The sequence below is a fragment of the Pantherophis guttatus genome, chromosome 5 (genome assembly GCF_059756535.1).
Source record: "Pantherophis guttatus breed Tessera chromosome 5, ASM5975653v1, whole genome shotgun sequence".
In the NCBI taxonomy this organism is placed as follows: domain Eukaryota; kingdom Metazoa; phylum Chordata; class Lepidosauria; order Squamata; family Colubridae; genus Pantherophis; species Pantherophis guttatus.
This window is the reverse complement of record NC_142067.1, coordinates 40,207,167-40,228,461: the sequence shown is the minus strand read 5'-3', so window position 1 is coordinate 40,228,461 and position 21,295 is coordinate 40,207,167. Positions and strand designations below refer to the sequence as shown.

The 21,295-nt window shown below is 43.1% G+C and overlaps 2 protein-coding genes across 2 annotated transcripts in view; one reads left to right on the top strand and one right to left on the bottom strand.

Annotated features, from left to right (window-relative positions):
* Nucleotides 1–21,295, top strand: part of MAEL (maelstrom spermatogenic transposon silencer) — a 65,696-nt gene that overhangs the window by 33,072 nt on the left and 11,329 nt on the right. The window lies entirely within an intron of this gene.
* Nucleotides 3,864–21,295, bottom strand: part of GPA33 (glycoprotein A33) — a 37,767-nt gene continuing 20,335 nt past the window's right edge. The window contains exons 5-7 of the mRNA XM_034414155.3: nt 14,221–14,331; nt 11,269–11,392; nt 3,864–5,812 (exon numbers count right to left, since the gene is read on the bottom strand). Coding sequence (XP_034270046.1) covers nt 5,710–5,812; nt 11,269–11,392; nt 14,221–14,331 — 338 coding nt within the window. The 3' untranslated portion in view covers nt 3,864–5,709. The remainder of the gene's footprint in view (nt 5,813–11,268; nt 11,393–14,220; nt 14,332–21,295) is intronic.

Genomic DNA, 21,295 nt, shown 5'->3' with positions numbered 1-21,295 from the left:
TCAGTGGTGAAATCTTAAACATTTTGCTACCGGTTCTGTGGATGTGGTTTGGTGGGCGTGACTTGGTCATGTGACTGGGTGGGCATGGCCAACTTGCCATCACTCATGTCACTCATTGTTAGAGCCAGGAGCTGCACATTCTGAAGCACATTCTGCCCTTCTGAAGCCCCCATGCTTTAAGTTTCCCTCCGCCATCTGGCATAGGAAAGAGAGAGCGCGGAGAAAAGTCCAGGAAGTTTGAGAAGGAGCAATAGGTGGGATGTGGGAAAGTGGACAGAAGCATCTGGGCAGAAGGGCTCATTTTTTAAGCGTGCTCAAGGCTGCCTAAAGAAAGATTGGGAATTCCGCTCAGCCCCAGGACCTTTCCTCCTCGGCAGCCAGTGTTGTGGCCCGCCAGTGGCCTACACGGATTGTAGCTGATCCTGACGATGAGGAGGCTGGTGTGGTGTCACGCCAGTAGCCTGTGCAGCCAGCGCTCGAGTCAGACAGCGAAGAGGCTGAAGAGGATGTGGTGCCAGAGGCAGAGACTCAGCCAGGGCCTTCAGAACCTCCAGAGGCTCCTTCAAGTGAAGAAAGTGAAGTGGAGGAGCCTCTTCTCAATGCTCAAGCACGCAGGGCTGCCAAAAGGCAGGAGTGGCTACTCAGGAGGAGGTCTCATTGAGAGTAAGGCTTGGGGCTAATTGGCCACTCCCTTAGCCAATTTAAGTTCGCTCACAGATAGCACACGCTGCTGGAAACAATGTTTAATTACTATGCAGAGCATTTTGAGAGTGAGTTTCTTGTTATATCTTGGTTTCTGGGCTGGTTGCCAACTCTTGTCGGACTTTGTTTATTCCCTGTAATTCATAGCAGGCTGATAAGGACATTTGCACTGGAAGCCTGCATTTTGGAAGGGGTCTGTTTGTATTATACGGCGTTTTTGGAGCTTTGTGTGTGTCACACTCCTTGGAATCCAGAGCTGGGGCAGAACAGCCAGTCCCATTCTAAACTTCCTGTAGAACTCCTGAGGCCAAAGGGCTTTAAATGGGGACTGGGAACCCAAAAGCTGCCTTTCTCAGAATTTGCACAGAACTCCCTGTCACCTGTCACATTTACTTAGGGGGAGGGTTCGAATCCCTGAGCGACGGGAAAATGAGTGCCTTTTAGTTCATTGCCAATACCTCAGGGTTGGGTGTGCTCTAGCATCTCACCTGAACCCCCCCAAGCCTCTATTGGCGCTGCACACGGAGCTGAAGACTTCATAGGTGGGCCACGGAGGGAATGATATAGTTGGCCAGCCCTGCGGTCTCTCCGTCCCACGCTCAGTTCGTTTCCCTTCCACGCAACCATCAATAGCTTGCCATTTAACATGATTTGTAGACCTCAAATCTCAGTGTTTGCAGCTGAGGGAAACTCCAGGCCCTTCCTGGAACAACCCACTGCCCTCCCCTCCTGATGTCCGCCTGCCCTTCTGGAGTACCACTGCCCCTGTTCGCTTTCGTTTCATGGTGGAAGAAGGAAGAAAGTGAACAGTGGTGCCTCAGTGGTGCTCCAGGATGGCAGGCAGATGTCCCAGGCTGCTGCACATGTCCCAGGGCAGCGCAGCGGTGGCGTCTCTACTAAGGGCCAGCCGCCCACCCACTGGGCAGGCCGGGCTGGATGCTGACCTCTGAAAGCAAGCGGGCGTGCGGGACTGCCGGGAAAGCAGCACGGAATGCAGGAAAGCATGGCAGGGCGGGGGGGAAGGGAGTAGGCTGCTAGCTCCCTTCCCCGCAGCCCTGTCATGTTTGCTTGCCTTCCACATAGCCTTCCGCTTGTCTGCCCTTGGAAGCTGGCCACGGGGACACCAGGAAGGCAGCGCAGAAGGCAGGGAAGCATTGCAGGACTGTGGGCCGCCGACCGGTTCAGGGGCGTGGCCAGCCACCAGTCGCTACCAGTTCAGCGAACCAGCCTCAATATCTGCTACCAGTTCACCTGAACCGGTCCGAACCGGTAGCATTTCATCCCTGGAATGAATATCTATTTGTGAGTTCTGGTCTTTGGAATGCATACTTAGAAAAAAAAGAAATAGCTTACTCATTTATTGGAATACAGAATTTATCTTTCCCAAAAATTATACTATGGGCAAATGCAGAAACATGGGAGTGGGGTGGGAAATGAGGATTCATAATAACAATGTTCTATAATGGGGTTTTTTTTTCTGAATGCAAAAATCTCCACCCAGTACATGCTCCACTCCTGACACAAGTCTATTTCAGAGAATTAACAATGTTAATTGGTGATCAGGTAATGTAATGCAGTGCTATTCAGCCAGTGTCCCTTGCCTACCCTGCAGATTATTGTGACAATAGGAGAAATGAAGTCTGGGCTATTATTAAGGTATAGGCACTGAGTTTTCCCTGTGCTATATTTAGTTTCTGTTAAAAGAAGAGATGAGCTTCTGACTCTGAGCATCTGTGAAAACGTCTTGGTGAATCATATTCTTTGATGTTTACCTGATCTCCATATTTTAACTCTTTATATATGAGAACAATAAAACAAAAAGATTTTTTTTTTTAAAGTCACCTCTTGATGAGATAGGTGGGAAACAAATGTAATAATGATGAAAAAAACAGTGAATGCAATGCTTGTAAGTTTGACATTTTTGCATGTTGCTGGACATACTTTTTGAGAATAAGAAAATTGGGGGCTCTTCATCATGACATATATTGGATAGTGGAACTATTACTGAAAGCATGGTGATTTAGGGCACTTCCTCCCAATTTCAGAAGGAAAGGGGACCTGAAGATAGAACTAAAGGACACTCAAGCATAGGAAAAAGTGCTATATGGGAATATACAGGAAAAGGGGGCTGCTCTTATTGTATGTCAGACAGACCAAACTGGCCAAATATTGCCAGTTCTTCCACAGGAATCCATGAATAGATTGTTTATGGGGGAGAGTGAGAAAGCGAGAATCAATTTTGAGATAATATGATATAGATGATACTATGCCAACTTTAAAACTGCCTGTTCTATTGAGTACAACTGGACATATTCCAGTCTCATGGCATCGGGTAATTTGAAGTGCGCTGTTATGGGCATTAGTGTCATAACATTAATGCTATTCCTCCCACTCCTAAAAGAAGAACTGCAAACTCTCTGCTTGGCTTACAAAATTATTTTAATTGTATTTCGGTTCAAAACAAGCCAAATAAAAACGGAATGAAACATTCAAATACAATTTGAATACAAATTCTGAAAGATTGTGTACATTTTTAGATATTTTGTAATATTTGACATGGTATCACTGATGAACATACATGTTTTCATAGTGTGGGATTTAGGACCTTAAAAAAATAACAGAATAATTGTTATTCTGAGTTGGAGGGGACCTTGGAAGTCTTCTAGTCCAACCCATTCAAGCAGGAAAACCTACACCACTTCAGACAAATTATTGTCCCATGCCTTCTTTAAAAACTCCAGTGTTGGAGCACTCACAAGTTATGGAGTCATTCCAGTGGTAAAATCTAAATTTCTTTCCTATCAGTTCTGTGAGCATGGCTTGGTGGGCATGGCTTGGTGGGGTCATGTGACTGGGTGGGCGTGGCTATGTAATTATGTGACTGGGGGATCAAAAGACAGAAACTCACTAACAATGTCCTGCTGGAGCAAGGTTCGACTAGATGACCTCCAGGTCCCTTCCAGCCCTGGATTATCCTCTGAAGCTGCATCTAGTGCCAGATTTGTAGTCTTTCCTTCCTCTCCTTTTTCCCTCCCTCCCTCTTTCTTTCTTTCTTTCTTTCTTTCTTTCTTTCTTTCTTTCTTTCTTTCTTTCTTTCCTTCCTTCCTTCCTTCCTTCCTTCCTTCCTTCCTTCCTTCCTTCCTTCCTTCCTTCCTTTCTTTCTTTCTTTCTTTCTTTCTTTTTTTCTTTCTTTCCTACACCTCCTATTTTTTGCCTAGCAGGCTTCAGGGAAGCCTGCTGGGAGCAAAAACGGACCCCTTACCCCCCTGTTTATTGCCTACACCTCCCCCCCCCCATTTTTTGCCTAGCAGGCTTCAGGCTTGCTGAGAGCAAAAACACACTGTCCACCCCCCACCCCATTTCTTGCCTAGCAGGCTTCAGGGAAGCCTGCTGGCAGCAAAAATGAACTCTTCCCACTGCCACCCCCACCCCTGTAAAAAAACGTGCTCCAACGATCGCACACCACAGCTGTGATCGTCGGAACCTTTTTTTTACTTTTTAAAAGCATTTTTTACTACCTATTCACCCAAGCCGGTAGTAAAAAAAATGCCTTAAAAAAAAAAGTTCTGACAATCGCGGGTCACTCAGCTGATCGTCGGAACATCTTTTAACATTTTTTACTACCAGTTTGGTGAATCAGTAGCATTTTTTACTACCGGTTCGGGCGAACCGGACTGAACTGGTAGCATTTCACCCCTGAGTCATCCCACTGATTTAATTGTTATAACTGCCAGGAAATTTATAGTTCTAGGTTGGTTCTTTCCATCCATTGCTTCTTGTCCTGCTTTCAGGTGCTTTGGAGAATAGGTTGACTCCCTCTTTTACTTGTGGCAACCCTTTAAATATTCAAACACTGCTATCATGTCATCCCTAGTCCCTCTTTTCACTAAACCAGACATACCCAATTCCGGAAACCACTCTATTCACTAAATACTACTAAACATTCACTAACATTCACTACATTCTAACAAAGTAATGATAATGATGCAATAATTAGGCAAGGCATTCTATTCCCATGTGGCTGATCTGTGACTAACAGTGCTTACTAGTGTTGAAACATTTTTTTAAGTAAAAAAAAATCAACTTACAAAATATAGCAAATTTTTAGAATAAAAATTATTAATAGACCATATATACAAAGCTGTAGCCAGCTGCAATCATGTTTCTTTTCCTTTTTTTAATATAAAATCATTGTTAGCAGCATAATTGCACTGGTTCTGATGCAGTGCTAGCAAAAAGGATGAAAAACCTAATAGAAATTTATTTAAATAATTATTTAAATTTATTTAAATAAAAACCCAGAAGCAAAATAATGGAGGCAGTTGGAGGCACAATGGGAGCACATATTGCTCAATTGAAGCCTGTGATAGTGATAGTGAAATATAGCAAGAGTAATATATACAATTCAGGGAAAATCAACATCTTTCTAAATATATATGCCATCACTGGAGTAGTAGGAGAACAAGCATAGTCTTAATAGCTTTAGTATGATCTGTACCCTGTCTGCCAAATGATTACTAAGTATCCAGCGCATAGATGCTGAATGGCTGAAGTCATAGATTTTATATATTTGTCTTACAATACTAAAAGTACTCCATTGAAACTGAGATGTGTTTAATTTTGCTTCTGTTTTCCAAATGCAGCAGAAAAGGTCAATGTTGAAGAATTATCATCTGCTGCATTCAAAATTTGCATAAAATCAAGATAACACTTCCCAAGGGTTTTTTCTTTTCTTTCTAGCAAGCAGTTGAGAAGGATCCTGGAAGGATCCAGGATCTGAAGTAAATCTGAATCTTTATTTCAGAATATCTTACTCAGTTTTGTGCCTCCTCCTCCTGTATCTTTTACATAGATATTCATCCTCTATTTCATCCCACTCACAATGCATATATTAAAGTCCTATTTGTTGAATAACAAGTAATATTGATTATAAATCAATTTTTTTTCTTTCTTTCTTATGGAAAGAAAGTTGTGGAAGTGTTGGCTTCTAGACAACTGAAACACAAATCACATTTCTGGCCTTCCTTCGTCTTCATCTCCAATGTCTTCTCTGGAAGGTCCCCGGATTCGAACAGCCTCATGTTTAGGTTGGAATGTATTTTCTGTCTCCCTAAAATTAGACATAAAATAATTAATTTGGAGGATCAGAGGTTTTTTTTATTAAAAGTAGTTATAATAATTACTGCATTTATTTATTAAACTTATATGTTGCACATCTCACCTAGAAGCTATTCTACCATGTTTCCCCAAAAATAAGACCCTGCCTTATATTTTTTTGAACCCTGAAATAAGTGATTGGCCTTATTGCCATGCACTCAAAAGCCCGATTGGGCTTATTATCAGGGGATGTCTTTATTTTGGGGGAAACAGGGTAGGTGATTTGCAATCATAAAATCATACAATCATTATTGAAGAACATTAGAAGGACAGTTCTGTTAGCCTATTGTAGCCAAAAAATAGTGTCTAATAGCATCTTTTCAGATTCAGATTAACAGTTCAAGAGAGTTGGGAAATTCTTGAAAAATTAGGTAATTGAGGCTCCAAACGTAATCAATACCAAAATGGATAAAGAAAGGCAAGGAAGGAGGCACCTAATAACAACACTGACTGGGATCCTCTGCATGCGCAGGGACATCTAAACGGATGGGCGCCGCCACTACCAGTTTGCCCAATCCGGGGCGAACTGATAGCAACCCACCACTGTCCTTGGTGCTCTCTGAGCTTGGTTGTTTTCTTATAAATGTTTCATTACCAAACTAAATCACATCATCAGTGCTGATAATGGCACTGATTATGTTACCTAATTTGGTAATGAAACATTTACAAGAAAACAATCAAGTTCAGAAACCAGCAAGGATCTCACAGTTCAACCCGAGCTACAAATCTTTTCTTCTATCTGTAAAGACGTCTCTGATAAACAAAAAGAGAAACAAACAGAACAAGTAATGAATGGAAAGAAGACCATGTAAGAAAAGCAAAATATGAGGAAATACTCTGCATCTGCAATGATGTGATCAGGAATTTAAGGCTCAGCATAAGATTATGCTTGGTATTAATGCCAAAAATCACAAACAAAAAGTATCTTTTAGCTATCTCCAGAAGAAGAAGAAAGTCAACAGCTGGTGTACAAGTTAGAAGAAGATGGTGAGAAGATGTCAGATAACAACAAAGTTGAATTGCTTAATTCCTACTTTGAAATTGCACAAATTGAAATAGTAGCCCAAATTGTCAGAAGTAGCACTGTGGGGCGTGGACAAGAAATGTAGATCAAAATAAGTATGAAATTGGTAAGATAGGTAGTAGTTTTGAATGAATTCAGGTCTCCTGGGCTAAATGGATTAAATCCCAGGATGTTGAAGGAAATGTTAGATGTAGCCACTAGCTGATGTATTTGATCCTCTAAATCAGTGATGGCTAACCTTTTTGCCATCGCGTGCCAGGAGGGGGGGCGGGGGAGGGTCATGTGCGCACATGCCCATGCACATGCGTGCGCAACCCCCTCCCCCCTTCCCCCGCTCCTAGCACATGATGGCCTGGTAGGCCTGTTTTTCTTTCTTACCTGGTTCCAGATCCTCTCTGTGTATCTGGGAAGGGCGAAAACAGCCTTTCCCACTTCCTTGGAGGCCCTACGGAGGCTGAAAGGGCCCATTTCCCGATTCTCGGTGGGACAGGAAGTGACATTTTTTGCTGTCCCCAGCCTCCAGAACCTCTCTAGGAGCCTCTCTAGGAGTCTCTGGAGACTGGGGACAGGAAAAAACGTCGCTTCCTGTCCCACCGGGAGTCGGGAAATGGGCCCTTTCAGCCTCCGTAGGGCCTCCAAGGGAGTGGGAAAGGCTGTTTTCGCCCTTCCCAGATACACAGAGAGGATCTGGAGCCAGGTAAGAGAAAAACGGGCCTTCCCCACCCCGCCCCCAGGCCCTCCAGAGGCAGGAAACAGCCTGTTTCCCTACTTCTGGTGGGCCCAGAGGGCCCGAAAATCAGCTGGCCGGCACGCGCATGTGCCCCAGAGCTGAGCTGGCGTGCCCACTAATACGGCTCTGCGTGCCACCTGTGGCACGCATGCCATAGGTTCGCCATCACGGCTCTAAATCCTAGAAAAAAAGGATGTATTAGAAAATTGGAAAACAGCCAAATGTTTAAGAATTGGGGGTGAGCCCAGGAAACTACAGACCAATACATTTGACATTAATACCTGGGAAAATCCTAGACAAGATAATTAAGCAATGGGTTTGCAAGCACTTAGAAACAAATAGGGTGATTACTAGAAGTAGCATTCATCTGTTAAAAACAGGTCATACCAGAAAAATCATATTCCTTTCTTCGAGAAAATGGTTAAATTAGTTGACCAAAGGAATGCAGTGGATGTAGTATACTTTAGTTGACTTCAGTAAGGCATTTGATACAGTTAAGCATTATATCCATCTTGATAAATTGGAAAAATGTGAACCACCAAATAGCCATAGACAATATGATCCTTAGTGGGTCTTTGTCTACATTGAACGCTTTAACTGATAGTTTATAATACACTGGGATGAAGTGGGTGGGGAGATATCTAAATAAAGGTTCCATGAGAGTCAAGTTACAACTATATTATGAAATAACACTTGTAATATGTTAAAAACCCATTGTGTTTGTTCAGGCCTTCTGAGATAGCCTGAAACCTGTTGATGCACAAAAACTCAAGTTGGCCTGTTTGTCTTACATAGAATCCAGAGGGGTATTACTGGCAGATGATGGTATATATCAGTGGTCCCCAACCCCCGGTCCGCGGACCAGTGCCGGGCCGTGGAGTACCTGGCACCGGGCTGCACAGCGGCCGGGGGACATGAACGCTGCAGCGCAAAGGCTCCTGGGCCGTGCGCAAAAGCTCCTGGGCCGTGCGCAAAAGCTCCTGGGCCGTGCGCAAAGGCTCCAGGGAAGAGAGCCCCGCGCAGGTACGCACGTGTGGCCCAAAGCCCCCACCCCTGCGCGCGCTCAGCGGGCCACGGTAAAATTATCAAAGGCTGATTGGTCCGCGGCGATAAAAAGGTTGGGGACCACTGGTATATATAACATGTAAAGATACCTTTAAGTTTGTGTATGAAGTTGTTGGGACCTGCAACGAACCAAATGTCTACTTTGTATCTATGCTATTGCTTGTCAATCTTGGCAGCTTTAAAAAAAAAATGAACGTCAACTCCCAAAATTCTGGCAGTTGAATTCTGGCGGTTGAAATCCAGACACCTTAAAGTTCCCAAGTTGGAGAAACACTGCCCTACACTAATAAAGTAGCATCGTCACAAGCCCTGACATTTTTGAACAAAATAATTTACAGACACAAATTTGGTATCAGGATTCAAAACAAAGACAAGAGTAGTAGCAAAACATTTACCTCCTGAAACATTTCATTACAGATCTCAAAGTAGCAGTTTTAGAACAAAGAAGCTTTACCAGCACTACCGAGGGAGAAACAGTAGAGTTTACATACTATAAATAAACTGACGCAGTACTTCTGCACATCCCCACTTCATCCCATTGTATTTTAATTCTAAATAAGTTACACCACTCCATGCATCTGATGAAGTGAGCTGCAGCTCACAAAAGCTTATACCTTAAAATAAAATGTGTTATTTTGAAAAGATGCTACCAGACTCTTTCCAATAATGGAATGGCCAAACCAACTCTTTAATCTGCTGTAACTAAATCCTGTATTCAGAGGGACTTGGTAAAAAGAAAGCTAGCATTATGTTTGCTGCAAGGCCAAGACTTCTTAAGTAGATCTCTCTAGAGAAGTTGGCTAAGGTTCTTTTCTTGGACAAGCGTTACAAAGTAGATATGCTACTATTAGGAAAACATTAAATTAATCATTTAAGTTTCCTTTGTTCGACCAAATGTGGTGTACAAATAATTTTTCTTGTGTTTATTTTGCTTTGTATTGTTTATCTGTTAAGCAGTCCTTGGTTCTTTCCGCTCTTCTGTCTTTTTCTGTTGTTTATTTAACCAGTGTCCCTTTTGTATAAATTAAATCGGATTACTTAGAAACATGCCAAGAAAATAGATAGAGAGGTGGGGCTGTGGAGAAGCAGTTAAATTTCTTTTGGTCTATTCATGTACTCAGAATGTTTGATGAATCCATTTATGCTACTCATGCATATCCAAATGTGGAAAAGGGAAAAATGTATACTCTGCCTTTTAGGTAATTGTTAAAATCTGAAACCTCTGAAGTGGTTTGGGATTACTCACTAAAATGTATGTGTTACCAAGTGGCTTACCAACCCTAAAAAGTAGAGAGCAGCGAGTAATTCCTATTCCAAACAATGTCTAAATTGATTTTTATCTGATAAATTTCAGTGTGGCAGAATGAAATATTTTCCTATATTCTTGCATATTGTCTTCCAGCAGTTATATTTATATTTTCTAGAACTGTGATGGCAAACCTATGGCACATGTGCCAGAGGTGACACGCAGTGCCTTCTCTGATGGCACGTGAGCCGTCGCCCAAGTTCAGCTCCGCTGCGCATGCATGCACGCCTGCTACCAGCCAGCTGGTCTTTGGGGGCAGAGCACATGCATGGGGGCCACGCCTTCATGCGTGAGGAGGCGGGGCATGTGTGCAGGGTGCACGTGAGGGTTACACATGTGCGGAGGCCACGGGTGCTTTGCATTTTGGGGCTTCGGGCGCATGTGAGTACATTCGGGCACACACGGGCGACTTTGGGTACTTGGTCAGGAAAAGGTTAGCCATCACTGATCTAGAATAAGCTAAAAGAAAGCCTGGAGCTTTAAAACTGCTTTAGAACAAAGAATGGAAATTTATCAATCAGACCAGAGTTCTGAAATATGTTGAGGGCCATATGCCAAAAGTGAAATGACCTTTCAGTCTGATGTGTAAGGATACTGTTTGGGACATAGGATGTACCTGCAAGATCTCAGATACTATTTTAATTGCTTAAATTAAGAGGCATTAAGAACTACATAAAAAGTGTTTTTCAACAATCTATTTCTAACTTCAAGAATGATGTTGACCTCAAAATATTGTAAAGTAATTTCTAAATTACTATTTTTATTTCATTTGCTCTCAGATGTCATCACATTTTTCCTGGCATAATAGATTTACCTCACACAGTTATCTTATCCTGCCCTCCCCCAATAAAGCAGCAATATGTTACATCTGAATAGTATAATTTGAAGAAGAATACTTTAAAGTTGGAAATTGTTTTATTGAATGGGAATTAAAATCCACCAATCATTTGTAAAGAACAAGATGCATAGCTAGGTTTAACAGTGCACCCGATGACAGTACTGAAAGATTGTGCTTGGTTTTGCTATATCAGGCATGAGCAAATCTGGAGGTGTAGAATAATAGTGGCAGAGTTAGGAAAATACTGACTAAATTTTAATTCACAATATGCAAATTTCTCATTTTTACGAACCGTACTGACATTACTAAGCTTTATTTAGCCGAACTGTGAACAGCGCTACAAATAATTTTAGGGGAGGGGGGAGGGATTACCCTACCTTTAAAATAGACAATCTCTCTCTTCCCATCCCATCTCATCCCCACATTTTTTAACAAAAGACACTCACGTTGCCTCATAATCCTTATTCTTTGATTTCTTACAGCAACAACAATAAACCAAAACACTTATGATAATGACAGCAGCAAGGATCCCACCAATGATTCCAGCATAAAGAGCAATGTTCATGGATGCTGCAGAGAGAAAAGATTAGCTGTTAGTTATGACAGAACTGATAAGCTATTTGGCTGTGTTTCAGAAAAGACATTTGTTAGAGATTTGAACATGTTTAAAAATATTATCCTGAATATCAGCAGAGTACTAAAGAATATTGAGTAATTAAGCAGCAGAACATTCCATAAAAAGAATAAAAATTCAAGGTACAGCTCGCTTGGGTATAGAGTATGATTATAGCCTACCTGTCCATGAATAATAACTGACATTACTTATACTTGAAGTAAAGACATTATTAATAAATAATTTCAAATGAAATTTCTGCGGTTTTTATTTCTGAAATATTATTAAGTAATATTAAGAAAAAAATAATATTACTAAAAAATTATCAGGAAAGAAATGAAGATTTTTAAAAAGCCTGTCTTCTATGCAGTGTTCCTCAACCTTTCCGGCTTTACGGACAGGTGAAAGCGGGGGGGGGAGGGGCATGAGGGGCACTTCTGCATGAGTGGCAAGTGGAGCTGTGCGCATGCTCACTGGTTGTTTCTGTGGCCCAATTCTGAACGGGGGTTGAGACCCCTGTTCTACTGCATTTTAAAAAATGTAAATGTGGACATCACCCCCCCCCAAATTCTGGGAGTTGAATTCTGGCATTTGAAGTCCAGACATCTTGAAGTTCCCAAGTTTGAGAAACGCTGCCCTACACTAATAAAGGGGGAAAATGCAAGAGACAGACATTATCTTTTTTTTACTTTTAAACACAGAGAGTCATTTAATTAATACCAGACTAGGTGAGAAATATTTAAAATGGGTGAAGTGAAGTTAAGGCTGTACTGTATGGGAAGAAAGTACCGTATTTTTCAGAGTATAAGACGGTCCAGACTATAAGGCGCACCTACCTTTTTTGGTGTGGAAAACAAGAAAAAGAAATCTGCCTCTGCGTCCCAGCAATTTTGCCTCGTTGCAGCAAACAGCAAATAGCCTGCTTTACTTTCATTTTCGTTTTCAGCATAGCTTGATTAGCACAAGGGAAAAAAAATCTTCTCCCAGCAATTTACCTCCTTGCAGCAAGCAGCAGAGCGCAAAACAGCTGAGATCAAAAGAGCTGAGAGTCAGGAGGCCGATCCAATCAACTTGTGCTAATTAGGCTGTGCTGAAGCTGAAATGAGCTGTTTCTTCTTGCTGCTTGCTGCAAGGAGGTAAATTCCTAGAAGGCAGAGGCCAAAGGCCAGTGGGTGGGCAGGGCTACATTCAGTGTATTTATTTTTATTTTTTTTATTTTTTTATTTTATTAGGCTTATATGCCACCCTCTCTCCAACGGACTCAGGGCGGCTCACAACAATAAAACCACAATCCAATGCAAATTAAAATGCCTAATTAAACAAATACAGTTAAAACCCGTAAAAACTCCATCAGTCCAGGCTGGGGAACTCAAATAGCCAAGTTTTTAATTCGCGGCGAAAGGTGCGAAGGTCAGGGGCCAGCCGAAGTCCCAAGGGAAGTTGATTCCAGAGGGTGGGCGCGCTTACAGAGAAGGCTCTACCCCTGGCAGCCGCCAGCCAACATTGTCTCGCCGACGGCACCCTGAGCAGACCCTCCCTATGGGCGTGAACCGGGCGATGGGATGTTGTTGCTGGCTGCAGGTGGTCCGCCAAATATCCTGGGTGTAAGACATGTAGGGCATTATAGGTCATCACCAGCACCTTGAATCTCACCCGGAAGGCAACCAGTAACCAATGCAGGTCGCGCAGGAGGGGTGTTACATGGTAGTATCGGGATTCTCCCATCACAACCTGCGCGGCTGCATTTTGCACCAGCTGAAGCCTCCGAGTGCTCCTCAAGGGCAGCCCCATGTAGAGAGTGTTACAGTAGTCAATACGGAAGGTGACTAGCATATAAGACGCACCTAAATTTTCACCTCTTCTTAGGGGGGGAAAGGTGTGTCTTATACTCCGGAAAATATGGTAGATATGTGGGCATGTTTGGAATGTTCCATATTTTTTCTCATTTAAAAATTTGATTGTTTTCAATATAATTCTAGTATCATAGTGGCCAGAAATTGCTGCCATTATTTATAATGGGAGCTGAGAGACTGATACAAACTGCCCTTGATAAACAAGTTACTTGAACGAATCAAGATCTTTTTGTTTGCGCATTGGCATTTTGGTAGATGGAACATAATAGGCTGCACAAACAAAATGCATCTGGACTTTTCATCTGACAATTCCTTCTTCAGACAGTTACTAAATGTTCTGACACATGTCCTTAATTGTGAAGCTACTGCACAGATATTTAGTTTAGTGAAATGTAGAAGCAAACAATAAGTAGCTCCCTTTCCCCGCCATTATGATAAAACACCATTAATTAAAAAAGAAAAAAAACCCACAATTTGAAAAATGTTTTGAGTTAAAATCGTTTTTAAAAACGGTATTTCAGCACTTATAGATTACTATTCCAGAAGAAGTATAAGTGGGGGGGTGGGGAAGCAGTTAATATTTTTTAATTAGAGAAAGTCTTTTGTGGCACAGAATTGTGTAATTAGCTCATCTACATAACAAATCATGATAAATCCTGCAAATCTTTTAGGGGCAGAAAACGAGTTCTGCTGTGGACAAAACGTAAATGGAGGATGATCTGATAATGTCATATAGCAAAGCCTGTAAAAAGTGAATGAGCAATATTCAATGCTTAACTGTAGCACAGCACTCTCAAAGGCATCTGCCAGTGAAACATATAATTCTTATTGTGAACTACTCTGCCTGATCTAAAAACTGATGAGCTTATTCTATCACTGTGGTATTCTCTTCTACTTAAATCTACCCCATTCAAGCATCCCCAAACACTTACGAGGTCGAACAGCAACTGTGATATTGCATTTGTTCTGTCCAATAACGTTTTGGGAAAGGCAGATATAGTATCCGTTGGTGTTTACAGAAACATTTTTCAGCATTAGCATTCCTGGTAGAAAACAAGAAAAACAACCTGATCACATAGCAGGTTCAAGCAGAAAAATATTTTTTTCCAACTGTTTCTTACTTTACCATATATAAAATCAGTTTACCATGATGTTCTCATAGCTGATGTATAACCCCATAAAGCATGATATAAGGAATCATAATATTGTAGTTCAGTTGCTATGTTTGTTGGCCTGATTTGCAATCTTTTAAAAAATCTTTTTAGTAGACCGACTATCTAAGAAGTTAAGAAGTCATCTAACATATTCTCGCCCCAGTTTTATTTTCAATGATCCTGGCAAGGTAGGTTAAGCAAAGAGAGAGTACCTATAATCAACCAGTGGCTGGGTTTACACATAGTGTATTGTTCCTTCTCCTTTTCCTCTTACACCTAACTATGCCTTGGCAACATCTTTTTCTGCTGATTCTCAATGACATCTCCATCTTTTCCCCAGGAAAAAAGACAGGTTCAAGTCACCCTTACCTCTATCACTCTTAAAGTAATATTCCCCTCATACAGATACACACCTTATTTGAACACAATCCAAGGACAGCCTAAAGGTATATAAAACCTGTCAAATTTTGTCACCAATTACCTTTGAGAGAAATCAGATGATTGACAGTAAGTGGGAACAGAGTCAAGAGAGGTAGTATAGAAAAAGAAAACAGATTTCATACAGGTATAATTTTCTCTCCAGTTAAAGATTGGTGGGCAGTACTTTAACTCACCACAATAGGAAAGCCTCATGACATGGTTCATTTGCTTTTAACTGAATATAATGTGCATTGTGCAAGCACAGCCATTATGGTTGGTAAACCAAGGTTTATAGGTTTGCATGATATATTACATCCTTCAGAGAATGTAATGTATTAAAGGATGTACCGTGTAAAAGAACATAATAATAATTAGAACTCAGCTATCTATTTACTAACTGTGGGGCAAAACTGTATATGAGTTTTGCTTTAATTTCCAAATATATCAATTGATTTCTTGTCCTTATGATTTATTTCCAGATAAGGAAATTATATTTTCATAAATATAGAAGTAGCATATTTTTAACAACTGCAAATATAAAATGCAGGTGAGAAGTTTTAGTGTAATTTTTACAAATCTTAGCATTCTCTGTGAAATGGATTGTAAACAAACTTGGTATCGTGCATGTGACTAATATGCTGCATCCATTAATAAACCTTTAGTAATAGAACACAGCTAATACACCAGTGAAGCCTTCTGCTTGAGAGTTATATTGGACTATCAATGATCCATGCAGGTTAGGCAAAGATGATCTTATCATCTGGAAAGTATTTGTCGGCTTTCTAAAGAATTTCATTCTTTGTGGGAATCAATATTACGAAATCATAGCACACTGATGAGAGAGGACATTTTTATGGGTGCATGCTTATCTATAATCTATAAGCGTCTGGATGAAAGCCGTGAGGGCAGCATTAGTGCCAGTTTTTGTTCTGACCCAGCCTTAGCAGAACCAAGAAACAGACTCGTTGTCTGTGTGTGCATTCACATACAGTATGAATGCAGTAACAGACCTTATCAGTCCTTGGATAATTGCCAGGCCGAGAGCTTCCAGTTGTAAAGCTGTAAATTAATACCTGGCAATCAGTTTCTGAGGCACGAACCACAATAAGCAAATCTTCTGAAAGAAATGGCATGTGCAAACTAGGGGATTGAGGGGTTTTCTATTGAAATTTTTAGTCAAATTTTTAAGGGGTCCCAGGGAGGGGGAGGGTCAGATTGGAATTCGGGCTGTGGTATGGGGGATAACCCACAAGGGGGAGGGTCGGGTCTGGCAGTGAAGCGCAGCGTGGGGGGTGGGGGACCCGGGGTCGAGGGGGGGTTAGAGCTTGTCCGGATAGTTTTCTGAACATCAGTACTGTAGGTGGGAGGGGTAGATATGGCGGGAGCAGGGGGCCATATCGTGTTAGGGGAGTGCGCACTCGCTGTTTACGAGCGGTGGTGTGCTCCGGCCCTCAAGGCTCTACTTGCTCCTCAGGTTGCATAGACCCTCAGGACCCAGGCCTCTGGCTGATGCTGTGCAATGTCAGGTCCGTAGTAAACAAAGCCCCCCTCATTTGTGATCTTGTTCAGGAGGGGGGTGCGGATCTGGCAGGTGTTACGGAGACCTGGTTGGGCCAGGAGGGGGGGTTCCCCTCGTTGAAATGTGCCCACCAGGTTTCCAAGCATTCCATCAGCCGAGGTCACAGGGGAGGGGCGGGGGGGTAGCGGTTATTATTAAAGAAGGTCTAAGACCGAGGGAGGCCTCTGTTCCTCAGACGGCCGGCTGTGAATCCCTTTTTGTGAAATGGGTTCATGGGGTCATGGGGTTTGCTAATCACGTACCTGGCTCCCTGCCACGTGGCAACAGCCCTGCCCGAGCTACTCAACGTCATCACCGTGGTGGCAGTTGATACCCCTAGGCTTATGGTCATGGGGGATTTCAACCTGCCATCCGTGGGTGAGGCGTCTGAGGTGGCTCGGGAGTTCATGGCTTCCATGACAGCTATGGACCTGACCCAGTTAATTCATGGCCCTACCCACACGGGGGGAAACACGCTGGATCTGGTTTTTGTCTCTGGACAGTGGTTGAGGGATCTTGAGATAGGGGATATAGTTACCGAACCCTTGTCATGGTCAGATCGCTCTCTCCTTCGTCTCGACCTTCGAACCGCTGGACCCCGCCGCAGAGAGGCGGAGCCTGTAAGATGGTTCCGCCCCAGGTGCCTGATGGAACCTGACAGATTCCAGATGGAGCTTGGGCCATTTCCTGAGGCTCTGGCACACGCCTCGACTGGAGACTTAGTGGCCGCCTGGGATAGGGCGGCCACTGGAGCTCTGGATCGGGTCGTGCCTTTGCAGCCTCTGACCCGGCGCCGATCTCAGTTGGCTCCCTGGTTTACCGAGGAGCTGAGGGAGTTGAAGCACCGGAAAAGACGCCTAGAGAGTAGTTGGAAGGCCAGTCTTTCTGAATCTGACCGGACACTAGTAAGATCCCATATTAGGAATTACTTAGTGGCGATAAAAGCAGCGAAATGTAGCTATTTTGCTGCTCTTATTGCATCATCAGATAACCGCCTGGCCGCCCTCTTTAGGGTGACCCACTCCCTGCTCCACCAGGAAGCGCGGGAGGACCTCTTGGAGGGTAGAGCCGAGGATTTTGTTCAGTATCTGTATGACAAAATCACTCAGATTCGGGAAGATTTGGACTCCGACTGGGTAGTCTCAGGGGGAGAGACTGGGGCAGGTCTTGAGAATGTTATCTGGGATGAGTTTGATCCTGTGACCCCTGAGGACGTGGACAGGATTCTGGGCAGACTGAACGCGACCACTTGTTTATTGGACCCGTGTCCTTCCTGGTTAGTGCTGGCTTCCCGGGAAGTGACACGAGGCTGGCTCCAGGGGATTATAAATGCTTTGTTGGGTGAGGGTGACTTTCCCGCCACCTTGAAAGAGGCGGTGGTGAGGCCTCTCCTCAAGAAGCCTTCCCTGGACCCGGCAATGTTGGTAAACTATCGTCCGGTCTCCAACCTTCGCTTTGTGACGAAGGTTGTTGAGAGTGTGGTTGCGCATCAGTTCCCCCAGCACCTGGATGAAACGTCATATCTGGATCTGTTCCAGTCGGGCTTCAGGCCCGGGTACAGCACGGAAACGGCATTGGTCGCGTTGGTAGATGATCTCTGGAGGGCTTGGGACAGGGGTTGCTCCTCTGTCCTGGTCCTGTTAGATCTCTCAGCGGCTTTTGATACCATCGACCATGGTATCATGCTGCACCGGTTGGAAGAGTTAGGGGTGGGAGGCACTGTGTTGCAGTGGTTCTCCTCCTTTCTCTCTGACCGGTCGCAGTCTGTGTTGACAGGGGGGCAGAGGTCGACCCCGAGGCCCCTCATATGTGGGGTGCCGCAAAGGTCGGTCCTCTCGCCGCTCCTGTTCAACATTTATGTGAAGCCGCTGGGCGAGATCATCCGTGGTTTTGGGGTGAAGTACCACCAGTACGCTGATGACACCCAGCTGTACATCTCCACCCCAGACCACCCCAACAATGCCCTTGAAGTGACGTCCTGATGCCTGGAGACCGTGCGGATCTGGATGGGGAGAAACAGCTCAGGCTCAACCCATCCAAGACCGAGTGGCTGTGGTTTCCGACATCCCTATATAGTCAGTTGATGCCATCGCTGACTATTGGGGATGAATCGCTTGCCCCCACGGAGAGGGCTCGCAACTTGGACGTCCTCCTGGATTCACGGCTGTCTTTAGAAGAGCACTGACGGCCGTGACCGGGAGGATTTTTCATCAGGTCCGCCTGATCCGCCAGTTGCGTCCCTTTCTGGATTGGGACTCGTTACGCACAGTCACTCATGCCCTCGTCACCTCCCGCCTGGACTATTGTAACGCTCTCTACATGGGGCTCCCCTTGAGGAGCACCCGGAGGCTCCAACTGGAGCAGAGTGCGGCCACGCGGGTGGTAATGGGAGCGACATGGCGTTCCCATGTAACACCCCTCCTGCGCGAGCTGCACTGGCTCCCGGTGGTCTTCCGGATGCGCTTCAAGGTTTTGGTTACCACATTTAAAGCGCTCCATGGCTCAGGACCTGGGTACTTGCGGGACCGCCTACTACCACCAATAGCCTCCCACCAGCCGGTACGCTCCCACAGAGAGGGGCTCCTCCAGGTGTCAGCCAAACAATGCCGACTGGCGGCCCCCAGGGGGAGAGCCTTCTCTGTGGGGGCACCTACTATCTGGAACGAGCTCCCCCCGGAGATACGGAGGATCCCGGATCTGCGCACCTTCCGCCGTGCCTTAAAGACCTTTTTATTTCACCAGGCGGGCCTGGCCTAATTTTCTCCCTCTTTTATAAAAGATTTTTAAATTTCTAATATTTTTTAGTATTTTATATATTCAAATTTTAAAATTGGTTTTAAATTGATTGGGGTTTTAATTTGTTTGGGCCAAAACTATTTAATTTGATTTTAATTCTACTTTTAAATTTTGTATGTATGTATTTTATTGTTTGGCTGTGCACCGCCCTGAGTCCTTCGGGAGTAGGGCGGTATAGAAACCAAATTAAATAAATAAATAAATAAATAAATAAATAAATAAATAAATAAATAAATAAATAAATAAATAAATAAATAAATACATACATACATACATACATACATACATACATACATACATACATACATACATACAAACTGTTGTCTCCTGCAACCACCACTCCCCTTTTGCTTCTATTTATTTCCCAGCCAGGGAGGGGCCATTCAGCGTCCATGTGTGCCTTTCTTCCTGAGTCGGCTCCTGTTCCTCAGTTGTTCTCTTCTCCTGACAGCTCTGTACATATGTGCATCTGAAACAGGCCCCAGCTGTTCTTCCCCACTTATCTCCGACTCGGAAGGCAGCTGGGAAATGTCGGATGGCTCTGGCTCTATCTCTGCTTCCGACGCGGAGCATTCATCAGAGTGAAGAAGCAGCAGTCCTTCTCCAGACTGCAGGACTGGCCCAAGTTCCACCCAAACCTCCTCATTGACCGAATCTGCCACCAGCTCTGCTGGCAGCTGGCAGGCCACAACAGTTTTGAAGAAATTTCAGACAAGATGTGGATTTTTTCCAACTTCTTTCCCCACTGCTTATTCCACCTTCTTATCTAAACTGTATATTCCTCAAGAGGGAAAGATGTGTTTAAGAAAGAGTTTCATCTTCTTACTTTTGCTACAATGCTACTTTTTTTGAAGTGACAAGTGAAATGCAATGATAATCACAGGGAGTAGTAGCAGTGACTTTGACAGTTGAAAGTGGGCCCTCAGCAGATCTCATCTTGTTAAGGTATCTATCTATACCTTAACATAATTTGGCATTGTAGCATAGTGATTGAAAAACTAGACTAATATCCATAAGTCAAGGCTGAAAATTATCCATGACATGCTCTGGATGACTGAGCATTATTTCTCTCTCCTTCATGGAATTACCTTGACTATAATAATAAATGGAATGTTTGGTGGACCTGTAGGAAAGTTAAGGCTTTTTGGATAAAAATATGGTGGGTCATGCAGAATGTTTTGAAGAAAAAAATTCAATTTTCTCCACAATTGTTTTTATTGGGCATAGTTAAGGGTTTTACACGGGATGAAACAAAATTAATATTGTATATGATAACAGCAGCAAGATTGTTGATAGGTAAATATTGGAAGAATGAAGCTTTGCCTACTATCGAGGAATGGACTTCGAAGATGGCTAGTTTTGCAGAGATGGCGAAGATTTCAGCATATTTAAAAGATTGTTCACAAGAGACTTATGAATGGGAATGGAAAAGGTGGATAGAATATGTTCAGAACAAATACCAAATTAGAAAGTATCAAATAGCTTTTATTTGAAAACAATGTATTAGAAATATTTTAATATAAAGAGACAAAGAGGGAAAATTATGTAGGGGGAGGGATGGGTTCAGGTATATATATCAGTGTTATTAGTTATGAGTACATAATAGGGAAGTCTGGGGGGGGAGGGTTAGGGAGGGTTAGGGAGGACGGGAAGTTTGGGGAGGGAGGTGGGGGGGTGAAAAAAAGGGGTGAAAATGTAATTGTAAAACTTTTGCAATAAAAAAAAAAAATAATAATAATAAATGGAGAAGGGACTGTAAATAATATTTGCTTTACCTGGAGGAGCTGGAAGCATAGATATGAAATGATGTGTTATATAGAAATTTCTAAGCTTCATTCCTAATAATATTTCAAATGTTTCTTTATTTGCCCAACAAAAAAGCTGTAATATGCTATATAGTACATATTCTAAATAGTTCAATTTAAATTTCAGTGTCATGTTGGGGCCATGCACTAGGAAGTAAATAAACCTAGATCAAAGACTAAAATTAAATTAATAATTTAAATTAGCTAAATGCCATGAATCTGATCATTTTCCATACGTTTAGTAATTCTTCTCTTCTCCATGGGATAAGTAATA